At 48.8% G+C, this 26,083-nt stretch overlaps 1 protein-coding gene across 2 annotated transcripts in view; it reads left to right on the forward strand.

Moving 5' to 3' along the window:
• LOC149364351 (calpain-A-like) overlaps positions 1-24,607 on the forward strand; it is a 45,942-nt gene extending 21,335 nt beyond the window's left edge. For both annotated transcript variants that reach the window (XM_089574293.1, XM_089574294.1), the window contains exons 3-19: positions 71-140; positions 1,152-1,413; positions 1,916-2,084; positions 3,185-3,250; positions 4,068-4,153; positions 6,081-6,158; positions 6,380-6,558; positions 7,432-7,595; positions 8,582-8,799; positions 9,575-9,614; positions 11,276-11,471; positions 22,081-22,139; positions 22,652-22,724; positions 23,128-23,202; positions 23,836-23,949; positions 24,326-24,384; positions 24,477-24,607. In XM_089574293.1, the coding sequence (XP_089430419.1) occupies positions 71-140; positions 1,152-1,413; positions 1,916-2,084; positions 3,185-3,250; positions 4,068-4,153; positions 6,081-6,158; positions 6,380-6,558; positions 7,432-7,595; positions 8,582-8,799; positions 9,575-9,614; positions 11,276-11,471; positions 22,081-22,139; positions 22,652-22,724; positions 23,128-23,202; positions 23,836-23,949; positions 24,326-24,384; positions 24,477-24,503 (1,935 nt within the window). In that variant the 3' untranslated portion in view covers positions 24,504-24,607. The remainder of the gene's footprint in view (positions 1-70; positions 141-1,151; positions 1,414-1,915; positions 2,085-3,184; positions 3,251-4,067; positions 4,154-6,080; positions 6,159-6,379; positions 6,559-7,431; positions 7,596-8,581; positions 8,800-9,574; positions 9,615-11,275; positions 11,472-22,080; positions 22,140-22,651; positions 22,725-23,127; positions 23,203-23,835; positions 23,950-24,325; positions 24,385-24,476) is intronic.
• The last annotated feature ends 1,476 nt before the right edge of the window (positions 24,608-26,083 follow it).

Here is a 26,083-nt window from a genome sequence, read left to right on the forward strand (position 1 = left end):
TCATGTCCACACGCTATATTTTGTTCGTTTTGTTGTCTCTCTATTGAACGGTACGCACACGCTCTTGCAGGAGTTCTGCGACAATCCAAAGTTCCTGAAGGGAGGTTTTAGTCGCTTCGATGTCAAGCAAGGTGGGATGGGTAAGTAATTTTGCCTGTTCACCGTACAAATTAGACGTTGTGAGGAAAGGTAACTCTGGCGTTTAGGATGAATCGAGCATGCGGGCACTTCCTACTTGGATAACTAGCCATTTTAGGTTGCTTCTACCAGATCGACATACGTCTCTCCTGCTGACACAGATGATGGACAAGATGCGGAACAGTAAAGAAAGCTTTAATGTGTACTCTGCTGTGACGGCCATGTCAGAATGATCCTTTCTACAAGTTTACGAATGAAGCTCATCAAGCAGGATATAAATAAATTGGTAAATGGGTTTTTGGGGTAAGGAAATGGCGCAGTATCTGTCTGACATATTTCAGTATATGCCCTGAGCATATTTGCTTACTAAAAAAATTAAAAAATCTTATGCAAAATTAACAGGAAGTTACGCGCTCAACCCAATTTTAACGACGCAACAAAAAAAATGGAAAGTTTCAAAAGAAAGTTCACTAAGTCGTTATGGTCAGTTCCAAAGCCTAGTTGCAAGCTCATTCAATAGCCTCTAAAGACAGCCGTACCAACTACCAATTACTACTCTTCTTTCGATGCGTTAACCTTAGTGCCTCGCTCAGCGGAAAGGGCGTTCGGCGTTGGCGTCCGGCTTGTGAAAAGTTGGGTGAGAAGAAGCAAAGTGAAGAGAGGGAAAGGATGAGAGGAAGAAGGGAAGTGAGAGGATGGAGGTAGGGCGGCAAAGCAAGGGAAAATGAAGATTGGGAGAGATGGCCAGTGAGAGGCAGGCAATGGGTGGTGAGAGTGAAACCGCGGTCGCCAAGCGGAGTCGAGGGCCCGGTAGAGATGAAGGGTTATAGCGTGGCACACTGCGGTTGCTGGAGTGAATCGGGCATATGGAGAGCGGGCACAGCGTGTCACGGTAATTGATGGACTGGACCACCCAACCAGCCACCCTTAGTGGAGAACACTAATGCTAATGAATACTTTACCGCATGAATACCAATATCATCTGTGACATGTTTTGTGTGTGTTTTCACCAGGCAATTGTTGGGTGGTGGCCTCAATGGCAACACTGACCTTGCACAACGAGCTGTTCAAGAGAGTGGTTCCCGATGGTCAGAGCTTTGCGAAGGACCAGTACGCCGGCATATTCCACTTCCGGCTGTGGAAGGCCAACCGATGGATCGACATTGTCATCGACGACCGTCTTCCGTACAACAAGGAGGCCGAGTGTCTGGCCTTCATCTCTTCAAACTCAGAAAACGAGTTCTGGAGCGCCCTCCTGGAGAAGGCTTACGCCAAGTGAGTGAAACTCACGCCACACTTCGTGATTTTTCATCAGCCGCGTGCCATGGGGAATGAAAAAAAAAACTCGCAGAGGCCCCCTAATCAAAGATGGCAGGTGCAGCTGTATCAACCCCCCCCCCTCCCCTCAACTTGACCGGAAGAATTAGTCCTCCTTCCCTTCCTTCCTTCCCTTCCTTCCCTTCCTTCCTTCGCGAAAATGCTGCCTTGTGTCTCTCTTGCTTCCTTCATCGAAAATGACGGCTTCAAATAATGTAATACGATATTATTGCACACTTTATACCCCCTTTCCGGAAAGTGCTTCAGCAACGACTTCGCTTATTATTAGCTTGTACATTTCCGTTGATAACATACTGCTCTGATTACTGACAACTAGCGCGTATTCTTCACTTACATGTCTGTGCTTTCCTTCACCTATAGACACACGCACTCACACTTTCTTACACTCGTGACTGCTGGATAAATAACACTCATTGTCGCTGCTGATCGCACGTGACAGGCTGCACGGCGGCTACGCGGCGCTCAGCGGAGGCAGCGGTATCGAAGCCATGGGCACGTTCACGGGAGGACTCACGGAGCAGCTGGTGCTAGAACGCCCGCCCAAGAACATGTTCAAGACCATTCAGAAGAGCCTGGAGAGGAACTCGCTCATCACGTGTTCCATCCTTGTAAGTACCTTCATATGCAGCACAGCTCACGTGTGAGTTGCAACGCTGACGTCTTACATCTTGTGGCGTACTAACCGTATAGGAGGTCATGCCCCAAAACGGCATGGATTGGGGGAGTTTTGACGGTCCACTAAAGTTACCATTGTTTAGTTAGGCAAGCATAAGCAGAGAAAAATGGCACCTAGTTAACGCCGAACTTCCAACTACGACCACACTGTCGACTTCATGCAAATTAAGAAACACATTTGTCAAAGCCAAACAAAACCATCATGCCATATCAAAGCCATCCTACCATAAATTTTCAACAGAATCAAGTGAGGGACGGGTAATACTACAGGGGCACCGAGAGCCGACCCTGCCAATACATCAGCCACCTCGTAAAAATAGACACCCGAATGACCAGGTACCCAGACGAAACTGAATTCTTGGAATTCGACGTTTATTAAACCTTGGCATGTTTCTTCTTCTTTTAAGGCGAAAGCCTTTAATGGCTCATACTATCGTCCGTTAATAAAGCGTGTCACACGCGTTTAACTCGGGAACTAAGAAAAGAAGAAGAAAACCAATGACAGCTTCTGATAGAGGAGGAAAAAATGAACCTAGGATCCAAGTTTGATGACTGTAGATTCATTAGTTACTTACTTATAGACAAAAATGTTGAAATTGCGTCGAAATAGCGCGGACGTCAATATAGCCACAGGAACGGTTTGACGTCACATCCACCGGAAGTCGTCACGGCATAGTGAAAATTGTCACAGAATGGTCGGGAAAACGTCGGATTTGAGTCAAATTAGACGGAAAAATGTGTAATTAAGCGTAATTAACACTTAAGATCCCCGAGAGATGTATAATTTGGGTATAAATGTAGCCACGGGAATGGTGTGACGTCACATCCACCGAAAGACGTCACGGCATAGTGTCCTCGGCTTTCGCCTCTCAACACTTTAGTTGCCAAAGTGTCCTTGCAATTTTTTGCTTCGATACTAATGCCCACTTCCGGCTTCCCACTACCCACTGTGCACTGGTAAAGACAATTTCACTCATCCTTTAAATCCCCCCCCCCCCCCCCCCTTTGAATAATACTATCTCTTTGTTTTCAGGAAGAGGAGAAAGCCACTAAGGGACTATATGCTCTTCACGAGTACAGTGTCACTGGCACTGCTGAGGTAAGCACCTTATCCTTCCAACCGTAGTTGCAACCAAAGGGACGCGTCATAATATCTTAAGCGGAGAGAGAATCACTGCAAAATTTGTGCTCCTGTACAGGTTAGCCTGCGTCTGCAGGCTCGGGTAAAAATCATCAATCCGGCTCAGTAGGTTTTCGGAGCGGAAACCTGGCTTGATCACTGGGGTACTCAAGTCCATTTACGAGCGCAACGCCTTTGTCAACATTGCGGAAATAAAAACACATAAAAGAAAAACTTTTCGGTCACTCTCGGATTTCTGTGACTCGAGCACATAGCGGTCGTTTAAGCTCATGCACGTAAACACTTGTGAATTATTATGGAGGCTAATTATATATTCCCAATAACACCTGGGAGGCTATTCCTCCATCTCTCGAACGAAAAGGCAATTTTGATTTTGACATTGAATTTTGTCGAACAAGATTGCTAACATCGCACAGCGCAAACCTGTCGCTCATTTTTAAATTGAAGCGCGAGAAATCCACCAAACTCTTTACCGCATGTGCGTTTACTAAATTTTTAGTTACGCTAATTCAATTCCTTTCACATATACCAGTTAGAAGCACTTTAAACCTTAAGCTAAAAATTTCACGTATTCGCGTCTCATCTCAGAAATTTTTGTTCAGACACTTACATCGTCTTAATTCCAGATAGGAAAGCGCTTAAAATTAAGAGGATAAGGTGGCGGGAGCGATTTTATTGAGAACGCGAATGAAGCATACATTAGATTGGAGCAAAGCTAGAGCTCGTAGCGTTTTGGTAACGGTCTCCCTAAAGCAGTGTACCTTTATCCTTACAGATTTCCATAGATGGAAAGAATGTGCGCCTCATTCGGGTCAGGAACCCCTGGGGATCCGGCGAATGGAAAGGCGCTTGGTCCGACAAGTAAGAACTCACATACCGCCAGTGATGTTGGCACAAAGTTTCGTTATTGCCTACTCTGCAAGAATGTTGCAGTACCTCTCAGCGTTCGCTCTGAATGAGAAATGCTTTTTTTTCATAAAATATTTTAAACGAACGTCTTGCTGGGCAAGTTGGTAACTGTTCATCTTTGGTTACAGGCGCGAAAAAAGACAGCACACAAGACAGAAAGACGGGACGAAGCGCTTCGTCCCGTCTTTCTGTCTTGTGTTCTGTCTTTTTTCGCGCCTGTAACCAAAGATGAACTTTTTTTCATGTCAAGAACTGACATTCTCGGGAATAAAACTGCATAAAGCTTGCCTAACATATAGCGACCCTTCCTAGAACATGCCCACCTTTCTTAGACATATAGAGTAACTAGTAGTGAGCAACACGTAACTCAATGGGTGAATTTGTAATTTGGAGGAATATAGAGTCCCGGGGGACATGGCAACCATCATACAAGACTCTTGATCCTCGCTGCAGAATCTGGCCTATAAAATGTTTCTTGGGCTCCCACCACCGTTTCCGACGGCTTCAAAAATTAATGGGATGCACCGCACATCAGAAATCCCAATGCTGTTTTTCGATATCTAGCGCCACGCGGTCTGTGGTGGCAGCCGTGCAAAGTAGAAGCGTTTCTCGAAATTTCCTGGACTTTAACTACTGGAAGCGAGGTCTCGTCGAACATATACCGTATTTACTCACTGCTAAGATGCAACTTCTTTTTCGAAAAAATAAGCCTCCAGACCGCCTGCGTGTGGACTAACTTTCTACATCGGAAGTTGTCATTTTGTTGGAGATGCTACAAGCACAACTAGTCAGCTATGCTTTTCGTGCCTTTTTGCGTTTTGTTTTTTGCGAACATAAAAAAATCGGGTGAGAGTTAAATGCGGTAATTGCTGCATTTTGGCGCGCACATTTTGCGAAAGCGCGAACCCTGAAAGGCAAGAAAGAATATCGGACAGTACAGCCAACAAGGTGCAACAGCAGTCTGATGCATGCACCAGCCTTGAGAAGCATGTGAATACAATATCGCTTTGTTTCTAGCTTAATTTATATTTTTTTATTCTCGATACTGCCCAGAGCAGTATGTTTAGGTTTAGGTTTGTGGTGTTTAACGTCCCAAAGCGACTCGGGCTTTGAGGCACGCCGTAGTGGAGGGCTCCGGATAATTTCGACCATCTAGATTTCTTTAACGTGCACTGACATTGCACAGTACACGGGCCTCTAGTATTTAACCTCCACTGAAATGCAACCGCCGGGGTCAGGATCGTACCCGCATCTTTCGGGTGAGCAGCCGAACACCACAACCACTGAGTCACCGCGGCGGCACTTGGAGCAGTACAATCCACAAGAAGTAACGGAACAGATGGCGTAAGAGTTGATTCAGAAGTGATAGTTTCATTTCAGAAAAAAAAAAATCTTAATAAACCTAATGAGGTAGTAAATGAGCGGAATGGAAATAAATCGAAAACGGGCAGCCAAAAAAGAGACAGCAACAAAAATTGCTGCTCACGACGCGTACAAAGCTAGTGAGAGACCAGAAAATCGATTTTGCCGTTAGGTTTCGCAAACCAGCTATAGTGGGAGTAAGGAAACGCTACTCCTACCCACGTAAGTTGTGAAGTGTGTCGAGCGCCTTGCCTAAAACTGAAATGCGACAGTTGGAACACCGAACCAGTTGACTGGGACTAAATGCAACCGATGCACAGTGAATTCTTAGCATGCATGCAGTCACTCGACGACATCGTTTTACAGGATATGAGAAGATGACCGCGAGAACTCCTAAGCGCGTGTCCCGTCTTAAGCGCCTAATGACTCACTTTCCGCTTCCACTTGGGACAGTTTTGTCGCTCTCTCTTGACGGAACTGAACACTTAGAGGGCGTGACTAACCTTTCGGTTCGCAGGTCCAAGGAGTGGAACCAAGTGAGCGAGGAAAAACGCAAGCAGGTTGGCCTCGTCATTAAAGAAGACGGAGAATTCTGGTAAGCTCGAAAGTTAAACACTACTTTTTGTTTCCTATTTACTTTTTTTTACACTAATATTTTCACGAAGAATTTGTCCGTTGTAGAAGGCGTCTTTTTAAGTGGCGGAATATGCCTTAACCAAAAATTCTCTCGTTCGTTCCGAGTGTATTTTATCTCATTGATATTTATGTAACCACAAATATATCGATGCGATATGATCACCGCGGCTCCGTCTGCAGGATCTCGGAAGAGGATTTCATCAAGAGTTTCCAAATGCTCGACTTCTGCCACCTGGAGCCCGGTTCTGCCCTAGGGGAGATTAAAGAAGGCGGCGCGAAGAAACAATGGGAGACGGCCAAGTTCGAAGGCTCATGGGTGCCTGGGGCAAACGCTGGTGGTGCAGACACTGACGACATGGGTACGTCCAGATAGAGCGCGGGACTCATCTGCAGCCTGGGATTAGTGCGCGCACATCAGGCAACGTGGGCCAATACAGAAAGCGCTTCAAAGACTGCTGGCGCTTTGTACTGCATGTGAAGTTTAACGTCTCAAAGGTGCCCGTTGGCTCTCAGGGACACCGCAGTGGAGGGCTCCGGGTTAATTTCAACCACCTCACGTTTTTTGACCTGCAGTTACATCAAACAGCGCATGGGCGTTTTTGTATTTTACTTACATCTAAATGACTCCACCATTAACCATTGCAAGGATTCAACCCCGCGTCCTGGAACTAAGCACACGAACGACATAGCCACTAAATCACCGTTGGTTAGTTTTTTTTTTTGTCTTTTTTTTTTCGTATTTTCTTGTGTGACGGACATGCGCGCTTACGCACGCTGTCTCAACAGGAGGGAGCAGGAGTACCAGAGCAAATTAACTATTGCACACGCCGTGTAGCGGCTTGCCATGCATGGGGTATATACATCTCGGTCAAAAGTTCTCTCTAGCTTTCCTTGACAGTTGCCTACACTAAGTTCTGGTTTGGTTTGGTTTTATGGGGTTTAGCGTCCCAAAGCGACTAAGGCTATGAGAGCTAGACGCCGTAGTGGAGGGCTCCACTAAGTTCTGATGGCGGAATCAACGCATTCCCAAGTCTGTCGGAACTTTAGGATTATACGCCCATTCATAAAAATATGCATGCATGCTTAAATAAGCATCTTCTGAGCACAGAAATCAGTTAATGGTGTTTCAAAACATATGTGTTGAGGTGGGACTTATTACATGTTTCAAACAAACTGACATAAGACGCCCCGAAAGCTGTAGAAAATGGATCTCTCGCTATTTGGTCCTGCAGAGATGTTCGCCAGCAACCCGCAATACATGATAACCCTCCACGAGCCAGACGATGAGGACGTGGATGGCGAGTGCACGGTCATCGTGGCGCTCCTTCAGAAGAACCGCCGTGTGTTCCAGTCCCGGGACGACATGTGGCTCAACATCGGCTTCGCTGTGTACGAGGTACTTATGAGTAGATCTGAAAGCTCTTCTTAGGCTTCGCCTTAACAAACTCTCAAGTCTGAGATAAGAGAGGGTGTCAGTAGACAAGTCTACAAGCTCAGGAGGGACATATCGATCAAAGTAGCTGATTCGAGGTGAAACCTGTACCTCAGGAGGGGTTGTATAGCTGCTCGCTTTTTCCTTTGTTTTCACTAAAAGAGACGGAAAAAAAAATGGCCTCACAGAACGATCACGATACTTAGCAATGAGTTATTAAATCGCATCTGTCGTGGCGACTACTGTGACTGAATGACTAAGCATTTTTAATTATAGTTGCAGCACTTAAGGCATTTTATTGAGAGACTGCCCACAATTTCCCGTACATTTTTTTCAATTCTTCAAGGTTGTTGTGAGGTCTGAGAACCAGTCAGAAGTGCCCCAGGGCTCACGTGGGTGATTACGTTATGACTATGAGAACCAATGAGAAGCTTTGTATGAGTCAAGTTAGGTATGACGTCACGAATCTAGGAACGAACCAGAAGCGTTTTATGAGTCACGAGATCGATCTATGGTCACGTGATCTGCTACACAGCCAACGTCGCTCAGCTAAAAACCAAACCATTGACAGTTGTGGTGTAAAACGGCAGAAACCCCACGTTCTTTCGATACATCCATAAGGTCCTCTGACAGCAGTCAAAGACTGCCACACCAGATGGATGTGACCGAAGCCAAAAACACTGAATTCGCAAAGGCATTTTTAAGCTGCACGTATACTACGTTTCACACTTAGCGGGCAATGTTACCGCGGCTACGTAACTAGTATGCCAGCCAAAGCATATCACTTCGCCGCGTGTCCCTCGTACATCTCGAAGCGTCGGTGAGGGCTTTCAGTTACTAAGAACCGCAACTAATTCGACCAATTAAAAAAAAGTGGTTTCCCGCGGTACCACAACAGTGAAGCACCAAACGCGGTGTCCGTGCTGATCTCAGCTGTTATCACACCGCAGGTAGAAGACCCGAAGAAGTGCCCGACTCCTCTGACTGCCGAGTACCTGGGGGACTACCGCGAGGTCTGCCAGAGCGAGCGGCTCAGCCAATCTCGCGAGAACACAACGCGGTTCAGGCTGCTGCCCGGTACCTTCTGCGTCATTCCATTCACCGAGGAGCCCGATCAGGCCGGGGACTTCCTTCTTCGTATCTACACCGAGAAGAAATGCAGCTGCAGGTGTGCGGAGACGCGCTGTTTCTTTTCCACTGTCAGCGTAGTGTGCAAGGCAAATGAGAAACGTTGTACCGTTATAGTGCAGTAGAGTCCGGTCTGAGCGACGTGCTTAACTGAGTCAGGTAGGCACGTACGCCTCAAGAGAAACTGTGGGCGTTTTGGCTTGAAAACATCCGTTGGAAAAAGCTAACAGTGGCTTAGCTCTGCTATGCCAGGATGTACTTAGCGTGAGCAGTGACGTCACGTGGCTCTGCGCCGGCGGCAGCAACCGCAGCGGCGAGGCGCGCCAGCTGTGTGCAGTGACGTCACTCACTCCTCGCGCATGCGCAGTATGGTCGACAGAGGGAGCACGCGAAATGGCGAGACTGTGGCCTATGTAGCTCACGCTACAAAAGTCTTGACAAAAGCGTACACCTAAGCAGGCGCTGAAACGGCGTTACGGAGTCTTGATTAAATTTCTTTCACAGGAGAGCCTTAACCAAGACATCCCGTGTTTAAGAAGGCTACTATAGTTACGAAATGCAGATTTTCTTTTTAGACACTCGGCGGGCCATCAGCTCCGTGCACCTATTAGGAGATAGGAAGCGGGCACTTCTTGAGCCATACTTCAGTGAGCGAGAGTGCGTGCGTCGAACTCCTTTCTCACTGAGCATAGTCGCGGCTGGGGTGCGTGAGACGCTCGTCTATAAAGCTACATAATCTTGCGTTTATCCAAATGCTTAAGCACTGTGGTTTGCATGCCAGCATATTAAATCCTGGCAATGCCGTTTTCTTTCAGAGAGCACGATGAGGAACCGGCTGTCGAAAAACCGGCAAAGGTCAGTATTCGTTTATAAAATGGCGCCTACTAGTATAAAAATTCCGAAACTGGCACTTTTTACCGAAGTATAGTTGGCTGCTAAATCTGATAAAGATAGGTAAGTGCATCATTTACAGCAGTTCATTTATTTGCTAAAAACAAAAAAGTAGCTTTTTCCTCAAAAATTGATATCATCATCAATTGCTGTGCACAGCATACGCAATCCAAAATAAAGGTAAATGCATACAGGTATGCTGACTAAGAAACGACCAAGTATCTGTTGGCACAGACGTGACCTTTTCTCCACAGCCAAATCATATCTATCCATTTTCATTGGTTACGACAATAGCAGGCCGCTTTTGCCTTGTTGTCAAATATATCAGCGGTAATCATCGACCACAGAGTGCTTTCTGCATGTTGTATTTGAGATTAAAAAAATCATCGGTACCTTTACTAAAAAAGACAAAATTTGCGTTCGCGCAACAGGTTTCTATTAGTATCTTTGGCCATGAACCAGTGGTAAAAGCATGATTTTTTATCAGTTACAACATATTTCTCTGCAGTATTGGGCTGTCCCCTGTCACAGCATAGAGCTACAGAAAAATACCGCAGTGTTACAGCAAAACAGCACAGCACCACAGAAACATTTGTCATTGCGACAAAACAATTTGTTGTATGTTGGGCACAATTCTGCCATTTTTTTTTTAGACTGCCTAAGTGAAGTGTTTATTTTTGTTTCCGTGTAGTTTTTCATGTTCACAAGACTAAAGGGTAACGTACAAAAGAGTTAGACGCCGCGAGGTGCAGCAGATCCTCCGATGGCGCGCATCGCTGACAAGCATTGAGTGCCATCGGAGCAATTCTACGCGCCAACAAAATTAGAGCAAGTGAGCCCTACCGTTTTCTATGCATTCATAATCGCGATGTGTTGCTTTTATATGTTGTAACTGAGAAAAGCCTGAAAGACTGCCAATAACATAGTCTACGCAGTACCTTGGGCTCTTCTGCAAACTTAACAGCGACAATGCGAAAGTAGAAACAGCACGAAAAAAAAAACAAAAAAGGGAGCTTCTTGTGTCCTATTTTGAGCTCAGTACGAGTTATATCGTCTGTATCACTCATTACAGTTTTTGACGAAAACCACTGAGTACATTATGTGTTTGTGAGAGAGAGAGAGAATGAAAAATTCTGCCAGACTGATTGCGGGATTGCGGCATTTTTTCTTGTACAAACTTCACAGTATTCTTTTAACAATGTGAGGCCTTAGTCCAAGTCAAATCTAAGAAAGGCAAACTTTAAACGAAGAAAATTTTAGTACCACATATTTTAAGCAGCCAAGGCTACAATCGCGCTGGCATCAAGTTTTGTTTTCATTCTCTTGCCGACTCGGTGATTCGGCATGTGACGTATATCGCCCGATTTTAGTATCTAGAAAGAGCGATAAGGAATCAGCAGGGTGCCCTGAATAACGCACAAAGTAATCCAAAAAGTGCTGACGCGTTCTTTCGAACATCATGACTTCTAGGGTTACATAGCATCAGTGCAATGTATTCGTACGAAATCTGAGAAGATATGCGATGCGAAAAGGCATCATTTCACTTTGACTAATGAAGTGCACGCGGCTGTGGGCTTTTAAAAAGTGTCATCAACAGTGAAACTGTGTGTCTTGGTGTATCACAGCCAGGAAGAATACTAGAAGGCATGGACGGGGAGGCCAGATCTGGTCTTGACACGAAAAAGAGCGAGTGCGATGACGACGACGAGGAGTTCGAATTGCCCGACAGCATCAAGGAAGCCTTCGAGGCGGTGGCCTCCGAGAACGGCACGATTTGCTGCAACACGCTGCAGTCATTTCTCAAGAAACTCACCGAGCAAAGTACGTAAAGCTCTGGACACCGCAGGGCTGTGAAAACCGGCAAACTTTGACGGCTTCAGGCGTGCTAAGTGGCGTCACTCGATGGCCATTGTTAGGTCTACGCGTAGCTACCAGGAGCTACAAAACACGGTGGAGTATACGCTGCAGACCAAAAGATTTCTTTGTGTTCTACACTAATATAACTAAGAACTGCTGGTTTTACCTTTCTTGTTACATTTCCTTTCTGCGTCCTGACACACGCTATTGAGAAACGGCAGTTTAGTTATTTTATCTCAGGCATTTAAATTGTTTACGTAGGCAATTTATTACTTACGTAAATTGTAATAAATTGCTTTCTTAGTTAATAATCATTCATTTGTTAATTCGATCAGTTGGTCAGTCAGTTAGTCAGTTAAAAAGGTGAATCTCATTTGCCGTCCAAATGACTAGTGACCTCAAGCAGTAATTTAACATGGATGAAGGGACTATCCTCTTCTGGAAATTTTAAAAATTATGTTAGGCTCGGACATCGCCCCACGGCTAGAATACAATGCAGCGGCTTTCCTTACAGTCTGAACATTGAGCTAAAGCACACACACGACGTCGGTTAATCGTTTTTGTTCTTTCGAACAACACGGTCGACTGATTTATACGTACAGCCGCCATACTTTTATTCCCTTTAAAATGTTCGAGTAAGTAGCGCGTGAAAAAATCATATAGCTCAAGAGGTTACATCCGAATCGCTTTTATTGCGAAAGCAATACTACGCTCATGAACGGCCTTTCGCGTAGCGGCGGCCGGTAGCCACGTTTGACCTTTAGAATGACCTCTGACGTCATACCAGGGTGAGAGATGGGCTACCAAGTCGAGTAGTCGAGCAGCGGCGGCCGGTAGCCACGCGTGACCTGTATACGCGGCGCACTACGTTCCTTCTTTAGACGCGGCGCGCCGCGTTCCTTCCATTAGAGGCGTTGCGCTCACTTTCGCAACCTACCAGGCTTAACCAAAGCTAAGCCCCCGCCAATTTTTTATTGCGAAAGCAATAACCGCTAGGTTTTGAGCTTTCAGCGTGGCGCGGTGGTAGTTACGGTTGACCTTTCGCGGAGTGACGTCATACCAGCTGCGAAAAAAAGGGCCCCCAGCTCGATCCGTCAGCGGAGGGTGGCGGGTAGTCACGGTGGAACTTTTTCACTGTGTACAAAGATATTTTGCCATGCCGTCTATTGCCAAACAGAAGAAACCAGCTCACCAGTGTGAAGCCAGGAAGAAACAACGAGCTTTCGGAACCTACTGCCATTTTTTTCTTATTGCCTCAATATCCAAGATATATGTATGGGTGGCCCTTGGCGCTGCTGTAATGCGGAAAAGGCTACCCGTCCTTAAAAACCTACGATTGATTTCTTTCTTTTTAATGACCTGCATCGCCCCCCTGCAACTGTACAGTCGTTAGCAGCATGAGAGGAAACAAGCCTTGAGCATTCACTTATTACTAAACAGAAATGCGTGACAGGCGCAGTTCTTTGTTTTTAAGCATGAAATAATTTAGCTCCCGTTGTCGGAAGTGTGATGACGTCACGCCGAGACCGAGAGCCAACATCCGGGCACTGAATTCCACTCATCAGGGCACTGAATTCTACACATCCAGGACCTGAAACGAGGGCATCCGGGCGCCGGTCCTACAGGACCGGCATGCAAGCGCCGGTAGCTTCGCGCCGAACAGGTGGTGGCGTTCCTCCCTTCCTGTACGGTGCGGTTCGGGTGTCCACCGAGATGACAGAGAATTACTGCTCCATTTCCTTTCCTCAAAAAGCCTTGCGTTCAAACGGCAAGGCATCGCGCCGAAAGGATGGTGGAGTTCCTCCCTTCCTGTAAGGTGCGGTGGGGTTTCCACTGATGACAGAGAATTACTGCGTAATTTCCTCAAAAAGCGTTGCGTTCAAAGGGCAAGGCATCGCGCCGAACAGATGGTGGCGTTCCTCCCTTCCTGTACGGTGCGGTTGGGGTGTCCACCGAGATGACAGAGAATTACTGCGTAATTTCCATTCCTCAAAAAGCGTCGCGTTCAAAGGGCAAGAGAGACAGAGAGAGAGAAAACTTTATTTACAGAGGAATTCGGGGCACGCCCCAGGGTCCCCGCACGACCCCACTGCACTCAAGTGTTTATGTTCCGAAGGTCCATAACACTGGCAGCACGGCCGGTGGCGATGGTCTGCACGGCCGGGTCCTCCGAGCGCAGCAGGGTCTCCCAGTCCTCCCAGGTCTTGAGGTTCTCTAGGTCCCGCGGGGGAGGGTCCGCCGGGCAGAGGGAAAGGATGTGGACGGAAGAGGTGAAGGGTTCTGGGCATAGGGCGCATGCCGGAGTGGGGAAGGAGGGATGATAATGGGCTAGGGTAAGGGGTGAAGGGAGTGTGTGTGTCTGTAGTCTGCGCCAGAGTGTTGCGTGTTTGTTATCTAGGTGGTGGTGAAAACATTTATTTCGAATGAACTGGAGGTATGTTTGGATCAGCCCGTAAGGGACCGATCCTTACAAACACTAGGTGGAGGTCCCTAGTATGGGACCCCAGTGGCGGTTGCCGCCGCCCGGGCGCGCCCGACTAAGGCTTGTTGGGCCTGTAAGTCGTGGCAGCCGAGCAGGGTCGCCTCCCAGTCCTCCCGGGTTGGGTTGGGGATGGGGGGAATAGCGGGGTTGGAGGGGCAGGCCCACACCATGTGATAAGTGTCAGAAGACACTGCACTACAGTGTGGGCAGCGGCCGCTAAAGGAGGGGTCAAAATGTTTTAGCGCTGCCGGGCACAGCAAAGTTTTGGTGAGAAGGCGGAGAAGGAGCCGCTCATCCGCCTTCTTCAGGCCTTTACATGGGCTAGGGTAAAGGCGATGACAATTTTGATAATATGTTGTAATATCTTTGAATGTATAGACCGGATTAAAATCGGGTTCCTGATCGGATGGGGAGGAGAAAACAGCCCGGTGAGAGAGCGCGCGGGCGGCTGCGTCTGCTGCCTCGTTTCCTGCCAACCCCTGATGAGCAGGGGCCCATATGAGGTAACGGTGTGCGGGGTCCGTATCCCGTATGCAATTTTGATATATTCGATAGGCTAGGAAGGGAGTGCAGCCTTGTTCGACGTTCCGACAGGCTCCTCGCGAGTCGGTGATTATGTATTTTGAATTGGAATGTGAGGCCGCGAGAGCAATCGCGACCTCTTCTGCTTGTGTTGCGAGGGGTGGGGCGGGGGGTAGAGCTGGCGTAAGGCTCTGTGCGCCTGGGTCAGCTCACTGAATGAGTGCATGCGCTCCTTCGTGAATCCCCGATCAGAGGCCACCTGAGCCCGGTTTAAAGAACCTCGGGCTAAAAGGTTGGCGGCCTCGTTTCCGGGATTCCCAGAGTGCGCGGGCACCCATATCAGCACCACTTGGCGGGGCGGGGGGGCATCGGGCGAGTCCAGTATGCCAAAAGCAGGGACATGGACTCGGCCTCGAGCAAAATTTAGAATCGCAGTTTTAGAATCGCTTAAAATGTACCGGGCTTCCGTGCGGGTTATAGCAAGGGCAATGGCGGCTTCCTCTGCAGCCTCTGGGGACGTGTCTGGAGGGAGAGGTAGTGTGAGGAGGGCGGATAAAGAGGAGTCCACCACAGCTGCTGTCGCTTCATCACCCGTGCAGGCAGCGTCCACCCACACGGCGTCCGGCTGGTGGTGGTGGTGGTGAAAACATTTATTCAGAACAGGAGGTGTTTGGATCGGCCCGTAAGGGACCGATCCTCACAAACACTAGGTGGAGGTCCCTAGTTTGGGACCCCAGTGGCGGTAGCCGCCGCCCGGGCGCGCCCGACCAAGGCTTGTTGGGCCTGTAAGTCGTGGCAGCCGAGCAGGGTCGCCTCCCAGTCCTCCCGGGTTGGGTTGGGGATAGGGGGAATGGCCGGGTTGGAGGGGCAGGCCCACACCATGTGATAGGTGTCCGAAGACACCGCACCACAGTGCGGGCAGCTGCCGCTAAAGGAGGGGTCAAAATGTTTTAGTGCTGCCGGGCACAGCAATGTATTGGTGAAGAGGCGGAGAAGAAGCCGCTCATCCGCCTTTTTGAGGCCTTTACATGGGCTAGGGTAAAGGCGATGGCTATCTTGAAAGTAGGTTGCGATATTTTTGAACGTATAAACCGGATTAAAATCGGGTTCCTGATCAGGTGGGGAGGAGAAAACAGCCCGGTGAGAGAGCGCGCGGGCGGCTGCGTCTGCTGCCTCGTTTCCTGCCAACCCCTGATGAGCAGGGGCCCATATGAGGTGACGGTGTGCGGGGTCCGTATCCCGTATGCAATTTTGGTATATTCGATAGGCTAGGAAGGGAGTGCTGCCTTGTTCGACGTTCCGACAGGCCCCTCGCGAGTCGGTAATTATGTATTTTGAATTGGAATGTGAGGCCGCGAGAGCAATCGCGACCTCTTCTGCTTGTGTTGCACTGCGGGCTCTGAAAGTGAGGCCGTTAACTGTGTTGCTGTTGTGAACTACCGCGGCCGTGTACCATCCCCCGTGGTGAGGGCCGGAGGCGTCCACGTAGTATACACCTGTTTTGTTGCCATAATATCGGGCTAGCGCTTCCGCTCGTGCCAGGCGCCGACCATTATGGTCTTCATGTGACATGTTTGCTGGAAGAGGCCGCACGTGGAGGGCACGTCTCCACAGTTCCGGGATGCGAAACCTGTCTTCCATTGGAGGGGTGTGTTGTATATGGAGTCGAGCAAGAAGGCGGCGACCCGACTCCGTTAGCGACAAACGCGTGTACTGGTTTGTAAGGTGCGCCTCCCGGAGCTCCCGGAAAGTATTCACCACCCCAAGGGCCATAAGCCGGCTTTTCGAAGTAGTGATGGGGAGGTCAAGGGCACGTTTAACAATTTTGCGAAGGATGACCTCAAGGGCATCCTCCTCTTGTTTCCGTAGGTGGAGATAAGGAGTCGAATAGAGAATTCGACTAGTTACGAAGGCGTTTGCCAGCCGCAAGGCATCCTTACTTCGTAACCCTCCGCGTTTGTTGGAAACCCGGCGGACCATGCGGCCCACCTGGTCCCCCACCTTACGGAGTTTGGCCAATGTAGTGTCTGGCCGCCTGTGTTTGTGGATGTAGAGTCCGAGTACCCGTATCTCATCACTTTCGCGTATGGGACCACTCTCGAGAGAAAGAGATATTTTAGTTGTGCACTTCTGTGAGGGGCGGAGGTGCACAAATTCCGATTTTTGAGGGGAACATTGAAGACCGCAGCGGCGGGCGTAGCGGTCTACTATCGTCGCCGCTGTTTGCAGGCTGGTTTCAATATCCCCTGTGCTGCCCTGCGTGGCCCACAGAGTGATGTCATCGGCGTACAGGGCGTGCTGCACGCCGGCGACACCACTCAGCTGGGCCGGCAGGTGCATCATGGCCAGATTGAAGAGCAGCGGGGAAAGTACCGCGCCTTGAGGGGTTCCCCGCGTGCCGAGTAGGTAAGGACCATGGTCTCTATCTTGAATTCGAATGTAGGATTGACGATCCATTAAAAATTGGCTGGGGGCCGTACGCTCGATGAAGTGCCTTCGCACGGGCTCTGCGGCGCTGCTCATTGTGGGACGGGTGCATATTCCTCGGGAGCGGCCTGATGAGGAGCTCTCGGTTGTTGTTGTTGAAAACATTTATTGAGAAAAGTAAAAGAAAGTAAGAAAATGAAAGGTTACAGAACGGGTGGTGTCCTCATTTCAGGACCCCAGTGGCTATCGCTGCCGCCCGGGCTTGTTTGATCAGCTGTTGCTGAATGGCAAGGTCCGAGCTGAGCAGAGTGGCCTCCCACTGCTCCATTGTTCTAGGGAATTTTAGATCCAATGGTTTTGGCCCAACGCACCCACTTGTAATGTGGTATGTTGTGGGATGTTCTTCGCACCACGGGCAGGAGCCTTCGTAACGGCCCGGGAAAATAATGTGGTACTTATATGGATTAGGAAAGGTGTCGGTCTGGAGTTGCCTCCATTCGCGCGCCTCCTGAGCATTTAGCCTTTTATGCGGTGGGGGGTATTGCTGGCGAAGCGTTCTAAAGTATTGGAGCCGTGCACTGTAGGCAGTGGGGATTTCGGGGGTGGTGGTGTCCTGGTCGGGGGTGTCTGTCGCTCGGTTGGTGTGCCCTCGAGCTGACAGGTCCGCGGCCTCGTTTCCCTTGAGCCCCGAGTGCCCCGGAGCCCATGTGATTTCGTGTCGGAGTTCGGAATTGTGTACAGGGGAAGTCGTTGCAAATACGGACAACTTTTTGGGGATTCTTCCTGCGAGAAGAAGTCGACATGCCGCCTGGGAGTCCGACACAATCTTCACTTCTTTGCCGTGCGTATCTCCGTACTGGACGGCGAGCGCTATCGCGGCCGTTTCAGCTTCGGTGACAGTGCAGTGCCTCAGGGAAACGCTGGCCACTTCCTGAAATGTCGAGTCCACCACTACTGCCGTGGCGCGCGTGGCGTCTCTGTGTAGGGCGGCGTCTACGTATAGAGTATTGAAGCTGCGGGCAACTGTGCGCTTTAAGTAGTCGATCCGAGCGTTGCGTCGGCCCTCGTTGTGCGAGCGTGACATGTTCTTGGGTAGTGGATTGACGTGGACTCTATTGCGGTACTTGGGTGAAAGGTTTTCCGTCGACTCGATGACTTGGAGATCGGCCGGGAAGCCGATTCTAATGAGTATCTGCCTGCCGGTTTCCGTGCGAAGGAGTCGCTCTCGCTGTGCGAGGAGGAGAGAGTCTCTGATTTCGTCGAAGGTGTTGTGAAGTCCCAGTGCTTCGAGTTTGGTGTTGGTCGTATACGGGGGTAGTCCGAGGGCGTGTTTGTATGCCGTGCGGATCAGCGCGTCCGCCTTCTTGAAGTCTTGTCTGAGAAGAGCGTGATACGGAAGACCGTAAGAGATGCGGCTGAGGACAAGCGCCTGCACCAGTCTTATTGTGTCTTCTTCTCGCATGCCCTTTCTGTTCCTGGCCACCCGGCGTATCATTCGGGCGATTTGCTGGGTGGCGTGGAACAGTAGCTTGAAGGTGTGTGTGGCTTTGCGGTCGCTTTGTATCCAGAGACCGAGTATGCGGACTAGAGAAGTTTCCTTAACCTGGGTACCATGAAGTAGGACGTTGATCGGGGTGTCTTGGGATTTGTACGCAAACCCCTTGACTCTGATTATTTCTGATTTTTCAGGGGCACATCGCAGGCCGCGGCATATCGCTTCTCTTTCGACGCATGTCGCCGCCACTTGTAGCGCTTGTTCCTTGTCCGCCAAAGAGCCTTTGGTGGTCCAGATGGTGATATCGTCCGCGTACAGAGTGAATCCAATGTCGGGAACTTCTTGCAGGGCATTTGCCACTCCAATCATGGCGACGTTAAATAGGAGAGGGGAGATGATGGATCCCTGAGGCGTGCCCTTGTTGGGCATGCTCTTGATATCGGAGCGCGTTTCGCCTATGCCAATGGTGGCCGTGCGGTTCGAGAGGAAATTCTTGATGTATTGGAATACCCGTTCACCACAGTGGAGGTTATTCAGTTCGTTCAGGATAGCGTCATGCAAGACGTTGTCGAAAGCTCCCTTGAGATAGAGAGCCATGACGACGTGTTCGGATTCTCTCGGGATGCCGACAAGGACCTCGTTATGAAGAAGGAGGAAGGCGTCTTGCGTAGAGAGACCCGCCCGGAATCCCAGCATCGATGGGTGGAAAAGGTTGTTTTCTTCTAAGTAGTTTTGGAGTCTTGTTTGCACAACTCGTTCGTACAGCTTGCCGAGGCACGATGTCAGCGAGATGGGTCGGAGGGCTTCAATTGTAGGTTGTTTCCCCGGTTTGGGGATTACGATCACCTCCGCATGTTTCCATTCATTCGGGATGACGTTCTTCTCCCAGAGCGAATCATTGATGTATTTTGTCAGGTCTTGAATTCTAGCGTTGCTGAGGTTCCGGATCATTGCGTTGTTGATCCGGTCCGCTCCCGCCGCTGTATTCCGGATGCACGAACGGGCCGCAGCGTAGACTTCCGCCGTTGTGATGGGAGCGTCTAGGGCCGAATTGGGATTTCCTCGGTACTCGACCGTGCTCGGTGGTGTCGGCGTTGTGCCGACGTATCTGTTTTCCAAGGCTCGGAGCAGCGCTGCATCGTCTCCCGGAAACAGATGAGCAATGCGCTTTAACGTGCGAGTTGATTCAGTCTTGGACTTCGTGGGATCGATTAGGTTACGCAAAATCGTCCAAGTACGCGACGTTCCCAGCGTGCCTCTCAGCGACTCGCAGAACTGTTGCCAATTCCTTTGAGATAGCTGTAGGGCATACGTTTGGGCCTCCTCCGTGAGGGTTGCGATGCGTTTCTTTAGGGGACGATTCAGGCGTTGGCGCTTCCACCGTCGCACTAGTTTGGTTCGTTGCTGCCATAGCTTGAGCAGGTGCCGATCGATTTCCGGCGATTCCGGCGTACGCTGTACTATCTCGGTGGCGGAAGCGTGCGCCTGTCTAATGGCATCGCACCAATCCGAGAGCGACTCGATGGCGCCTTCTGAAATTTGTGACTCTCTGAATTTAGTCCAGTCGGTTAGCCGTGCCGGGCCAAGGTTTCTGCGAATTTTCGTCGATGCGAGCGAGGTGCTGAGGATGCAGTGATCACTTCCTAGTGTTTCTCCGAGATTCGTCCACGTAACATGGGTGACATTTTTGACGAGGGTCAGGTCCGGACAAGTGTCTCTCGTGACGCTGTTTCCCTCTCTCGTCGGATAGTCTGGGTCGGTGAGGAGTTCGAGGCCGAGTATTGTTATCGCCCTAGCCACCGAGGCTCCTCTTGCCGAGTTGATGCGGTATCCCCAGTCTCTGGGCGGGGCGTTAAAATCTCCGACTACGACAAGTTGGTTGTTTTGCGCCTTTTGCACTGCCGCCGTTAAGAAATCTGTGAAGTCAGCTGAAGGGATCGTGGGATGGCGAGGAGGGTTGGGTCGTTGGCCGGTAGCATCGCGCCGAAAGGGTGGTGGCGTTCCGTGGACTGTCTGGCAGCGCTACAACACTCTGTCGCGTTCCACTCCTAAAGGCGAAGATTAAGAGTCATTAATTAGCCGCTAATTAGTAATTAGTCGTTAATCGGTAGTTAGTCACTAATTAGTAACTTGTTATTACTTCGTCATCAATTATGTGTGACGTAATACAGTGGTGGCGTCACCAGTGCTACATAGGCAAAGTGGTGCGGAAAAAGCTTTCGCCTCTACGCACTGTAGCCAATTTCGAACGCGCTGCATACACATTCTTGTCAGGCCTGCGTCTCGTCGTGTCCGCGTACGCTTCGTGTTATGCCCGTAAACATTTCATGCTTACTCTACTTTCGGTTACGAGAGAGGCAGAGATTTTTCTTCGAAGCTTTTGCATAAGGCAATAAGCAGTGAAGATAAGTTTATTTGGGCCCAGGAGCATAAAAGGGATAAACGTCCCTCTACAAAACAAAAACACATTACGGCGACAGACGTCGCCCGATGCGCACACATACAATCACAAGCAACGCAACTGTCCAAAACACAGAGAGTCCACAGAAGCAATGCTTGGAAGTCAGCAGCTCGACTACTAGTTGGGTCGGTAAGCCGACCGGTGCAGTAGTAGTAGTAGTACTATAGTAGTAGTTGGAAGCGCATGTAGGGAATAATCAATGTTTGCATAAAACAATTGTACCATGCGAACCGCTTGTCGCAGAATGTTCCGGATAGTGTCATAGGATTCAGCGTTTCGTATAGCATAAACTCATTAGTTAAGTTAGAACCTAGCTCGCGGCAGGAATTCGAACCGACGACCTATAATGGGGGGCTGCATAAAAAAAAAATTATCATGCGCGGTTCGGGTGTCCACCAAGAGAGACTGTCACTGCGTCATTTCCTGCGCTCACAAATCCAATTTTCTAATTTTAAGTGGTTTCCCTCTTGGCTTATATTACAATCCAAAAATCATCCTCAAATTTAGTGCCGTCTTAGGAAAATTTGCAATCTTGCGAAAGGTTTAGGTTTGGTTTATTGGGGTTTAACGTCCCAAAGTGACTCAGGCTATGAGGGAGGCCGTAGTGAAGGGCTCCGGAAATTTCGACCACCTGGGGTTCTTTAACGTGCACTGACATCGCACAGTACACGGGCCTCTGGAATTTCGCCTTCATCGAAATTCAGCCGCCGCGGACGGGATCGAACCCGCATCTTTCGGGACAGCAGCCGAGCGCCGTAACCACTGAGCCACCGCGGCGGGGCCAATCTTGCAAAAGACACTTGTTCCACTTACATTGCTCACGACTGTACCCGCGGCCTGGAACCCGTAGTGGGGCTTCGTGAACGAGGGCGTCTGAAAACTATGTCCGCAACCTATTCTGTCCTCATGCACTGGCATTCGCTGATTCAGGCTGCGTGATTGGTAACGGCGATGAGTAAATTGGGTCGAAACGTGACTATGCCTCCATAGCTAGCGCTCATCGTTCGCGCTATCCAGGCGTAATCGGCATTTATGTTTAATCCGTTAGCATTGGAACACGTGTTACACGGAAATAGCCCAAGACCCGTTCAAAACTGCAAAACTAGCCTCCACAAATACTTCCTTGCAGAGTTGCATCAACCTTGTACAAAAACATCCCCCCCCCCCCCCCCCTTTTTTTTTTCAGTCGATGAACCACTGGATTTCTCGTTGGATGCCTGCAGAAGCATGGTGGCCCTCGTTGACGTATCCTTTTCAACAAAAGTTTCGCACTGAAGCATGCGTTTGTTGCTGTAGATGACACGAAGCACTTTTTGGAAGGGCAACCATTGTGACTGTGCAACTAACATATGTTATACTACAAAATCGCTTACTTCGCAGAATCATTTTCACTGAAGTCTTTTTGGGAAGCTCAACGTATATTGTCCTCGTATGAAGGGCATCCTGTTTTCCTTTCGAATAACTTCATGAATCAGAACATTTAGCTGTCCGGCTGACCTTGCATGCTGAACAATTCTAGATACTTCATCCATGGAGCCTAGTTAGCCCTGGTGTAACGTGGTGGCTGTTTAAGATATTCCTGGCATTTATTTACCAATAACGATGTGTTGCACTAAGAAAACAATGTTTAGCAATTAATTTTATTTAAAATAATTACATAAAGCGCAGCTGTTGTTGGCGGAGATACTCCTGTTGTGAAAAGTGTTACATTTCACTTCGGAAGATGGCCTTTGTCGTCCTTGACATGTTCATGACAGCAAGATTACACCGGCAACCTGACTGTGCAAGAGTTCACTATTCTTTTCGTACTCATCATCGCATGGCAGGCAAGTACCTGCGAATTTATCCCTAAAGTGGCATAGTGAGCAAATAAAACCAGCGAGGATGCATCCGCTACAGGAGGTATTCACGTGACGCCACGGGCGCCATTTTGATGTTCGAAGCCCAGATTCAGCTGCGTACTCCGGAGAAGAAAGGGGGGGGGGGGTTAAGCCCGATTAGACACGCATTGTAGCCTTTCGCCGTGCTACAACGACGCTAAAATGGCGACCACTATGAATACCTGTTACAAGGGAGAGTGCATAGTGCCTTGTTGACGAGCCTAATGTTTTGAATAATACTAGGATGATGTGCACCACAATCTTCTGCGGCTTACATAAATCTAGTACGGTTGCTAACAGCACGGTCTTCTTGTCAAAGAAGTAACTGAATTTTATATGTCAATTTCAGGAAGCCTTTAAGGAGCACGATAAGGGAAAGACAGGCTATCTCAGCACATACGCATTGAGGAAGGCTCTTCGTTCTGCAGGTGAGTTCGGACCATCCTAATATTTCACTTCGTCACACTTGGCAACTCAGACAAGAATAATCTTTCTCAGAACTACGAAAAAGCTATTTGAGTGTAACAGTCATTAGTAAAGGCAGATAAATCCTCATGCAGGGCGGACAAGCGGCGACAGATGACACATGCAGAAAAAAAAAAAAATTGAAAGAGATACCAACATCAAAAAGACAACGCACAAAGTTTAATCCATACACATAAGCAGGGGATGTAAATCAGTGAAGTGACCACATGCACGGCCGGTAGATAAGTGTCAATAAACCAGCACTGTCTTATTTTGCGTCTGAAGTGCCAGCTTTGTAAAGCTGCAGTCAAGAGCTATAAACGAACTAGTCCCTGCCTCAGCAGCTAGCAGAAGACGATCCAGGACATCATGTACACTGTTCGACGTAGTTTGGTTGGCAGTTGAGCTTCCGAACTGCCCGACATGAACATCCATGCTCATGTTACGTAAGCGCAGTATTTTTGGTAGAGTGATTGTCCGAAAGAGCTCCTGCTTACAATGACGACTCCCGACCCAGGACAATCATTCCCCGTAAAAACAAGCGGGGGCTGGACAATGCCGCCAGTCATGAATGGCCTCTCTTTCTCCCGTCTTAGGCTACCACGTCAACCAGCACGTGCTGAAGGCTCTCATCTTGCGCTACGGCCACGAACGCAAGATCAGCAAGATGGACTTCATCGGCTGCGCTGTCAAGCTCATGTTCATGATCGGTGAGCACATGCGGCGAGTGAACACGTGGCATCGTTGCGCCGGAAGTCACACTTTTACTCAAAAGTGGCGAATAGGAGCTTTAGACACGCGCTTCGGATCTTTTTGCTTTTCTTTCGCACAAATTCTTGCATCCATGTTTTTCTAAACGTCCATGAGGCTAATATACAGAGGTCGAAATGCAGTCATACCGTCTGCAGGAGTGAAAGACAAGATTTTTCCGTACACAGGAGGCGGTGTGGACAGTTAAGGGGGGGGGGGGGGGTTCAACCTCTTATTACTTTCTAAATGGCGTGCAGTTCAGTTGGTGACTATATTACCAGTTACTTCACTGACGCGTTCAAGATGTGTTACACATTGTCCTCCTTTTTTTTTCAGATATTTACGAAGCTTGGGACCCAGAGAACGAGAATGCGGTAACAGTGAGCCGAAACGAGGTGAGCTGTGCACGCATCACGTGGGCACAAACTGGACCGCCGTGAAAGGCCGTATAACCAACGTGTGCATTTTCGCCATACTTTTCTTTCAGTGGCTCAAGTACACGATGTACTGCTAGACATGGCCGCGGTTGCATACTCTTCGGGACGGACTGCCAGTCGAGAAATTTCTATTTCTAGTCTGTACTCGCTTAATTGTTGAATAAACACTGTATGATCGCTCTCCTGGCTTGTTTCTTTTTCACTGTACGCCTATAGCCATGTGTATTTTTATTTATTTTAAATACCCTTAAAGGCCCTCTGTCGAGGGCCCTACATAAGAGATGGGAGGGGGGGGGGCGAGCAGTAAAAGATAACACTGCAGTCATAACCTAACACTCAAAAAAACAAACGAAAGAACCTATGCCGGGCATGGCAAGGTCGACGGAGCAGAGGAGCAGAGAAAATAAGGTCACTGCATTCTTTTTTTTTTTTTCAAGATAACCCGTTGGGACTAAGATACAAAGGAACATGAATAGAACAAAAGTTCTGAGATGTATTTAGCATAGTGGCTGAGCAAAGAATGGAAATGGCGAGAGAACGAAGTTATTAACGATGGGATCACACTAATAAGTCCCATTTTGCTATACTGATATGTAATTAACCAGGGCATTACCCGGTATGCTATCTCTATCGATAAGGTGTGTTGCACCCCACCCGGTGGCAACGAAGATTGCACGAGGCAGGATGTAAGGGCTGCGCGCATGGGACGGTGACCTGGTTGCAGGAAAATCTACGCGTGGTCGGCGGGTGCAGGCGTCCTACAAAGAGCTCTCGCTGGGAAAACTATGCAAACCTATCTGGAGTCATCGTTGGAATGCGTTATATCCGTCTTTTTGGCGGATTCCAAGTGCAATACGTGGTATTGGTGGAGTACCTGGCGGCATTCAAGCAGTGAGCACCATGCAGTGTAGGCAGAAAAAGTGTCTGTTATCGAAATGGCTGTACCTGCATATTCGAATAAAATATGAATATGAATGAAATAGGAAAACTCGCTGAAGAGAAGAGCAAGCACATTAATGCGAAGTTAGGTTCTCGGATGAGACACTGAACACAGCTACGCTGGTTACGCATCTAGAATACATCTAACTAGCCAGGCATTAAGCCAACGAAAGATGAAGTCAATCAAATTGCACAGTATGGAGCAGATGAGCTTATTAGTGGGGAACAAAATGTGACCTGCTATTCTCTCGAGGGGGAGAGTTTTCAATTTAGAAATTAAAATAAAGAAAACTGCTTTCACTGGGTCGGAAGAGAGGAAGCTGGGGGCTGATCCGTGTTCTACGTGAACGAACGGCGCAAGAGAATGGACAAACATGTGACAACAAAGGACAACAACACAAGCACAAGGAGGGTGACGATAAAGAGTAGAGTTATATTTGTATTGAACGCACCGTCATTATATGTAAGTGGAAATAATATGACATTGCACAAACCTCTTGGCACGAAGAAAATGGGCCATTCCACGTCAAACGCACGGCCGCTCTACGGGAGATCGAGCGGTCGTGCCAAACGCATCAGACTTCACCCTCAACCCCCCCCCCCCCCCTGATTTCTTCCAAAGAGTGCATGGCTCTATACCTCACTGTCCAAGGTAACTACGGTGAATATTTCTTGGAAAAAAAATTTTCCGGTCATGTGAAAGCCGTTTAAATTTCCC

The sequence above is a fragment of the Amblyomma mixtum genome, chromosome 2 (assembly GCF_055824585.1).
Source record: "Amblyomma mixtum isolate Tamu chromosome 2, ASM5582458v1, whole genome shotgun sequence".
Classification (NCBI taxonomy): domain Eukaryota; kingdom Metazoa; phylum Arthropoda; class Arachnida; order Ixodida; family Ixodidae; genus Amblyomma; species Amblyomma mixtum.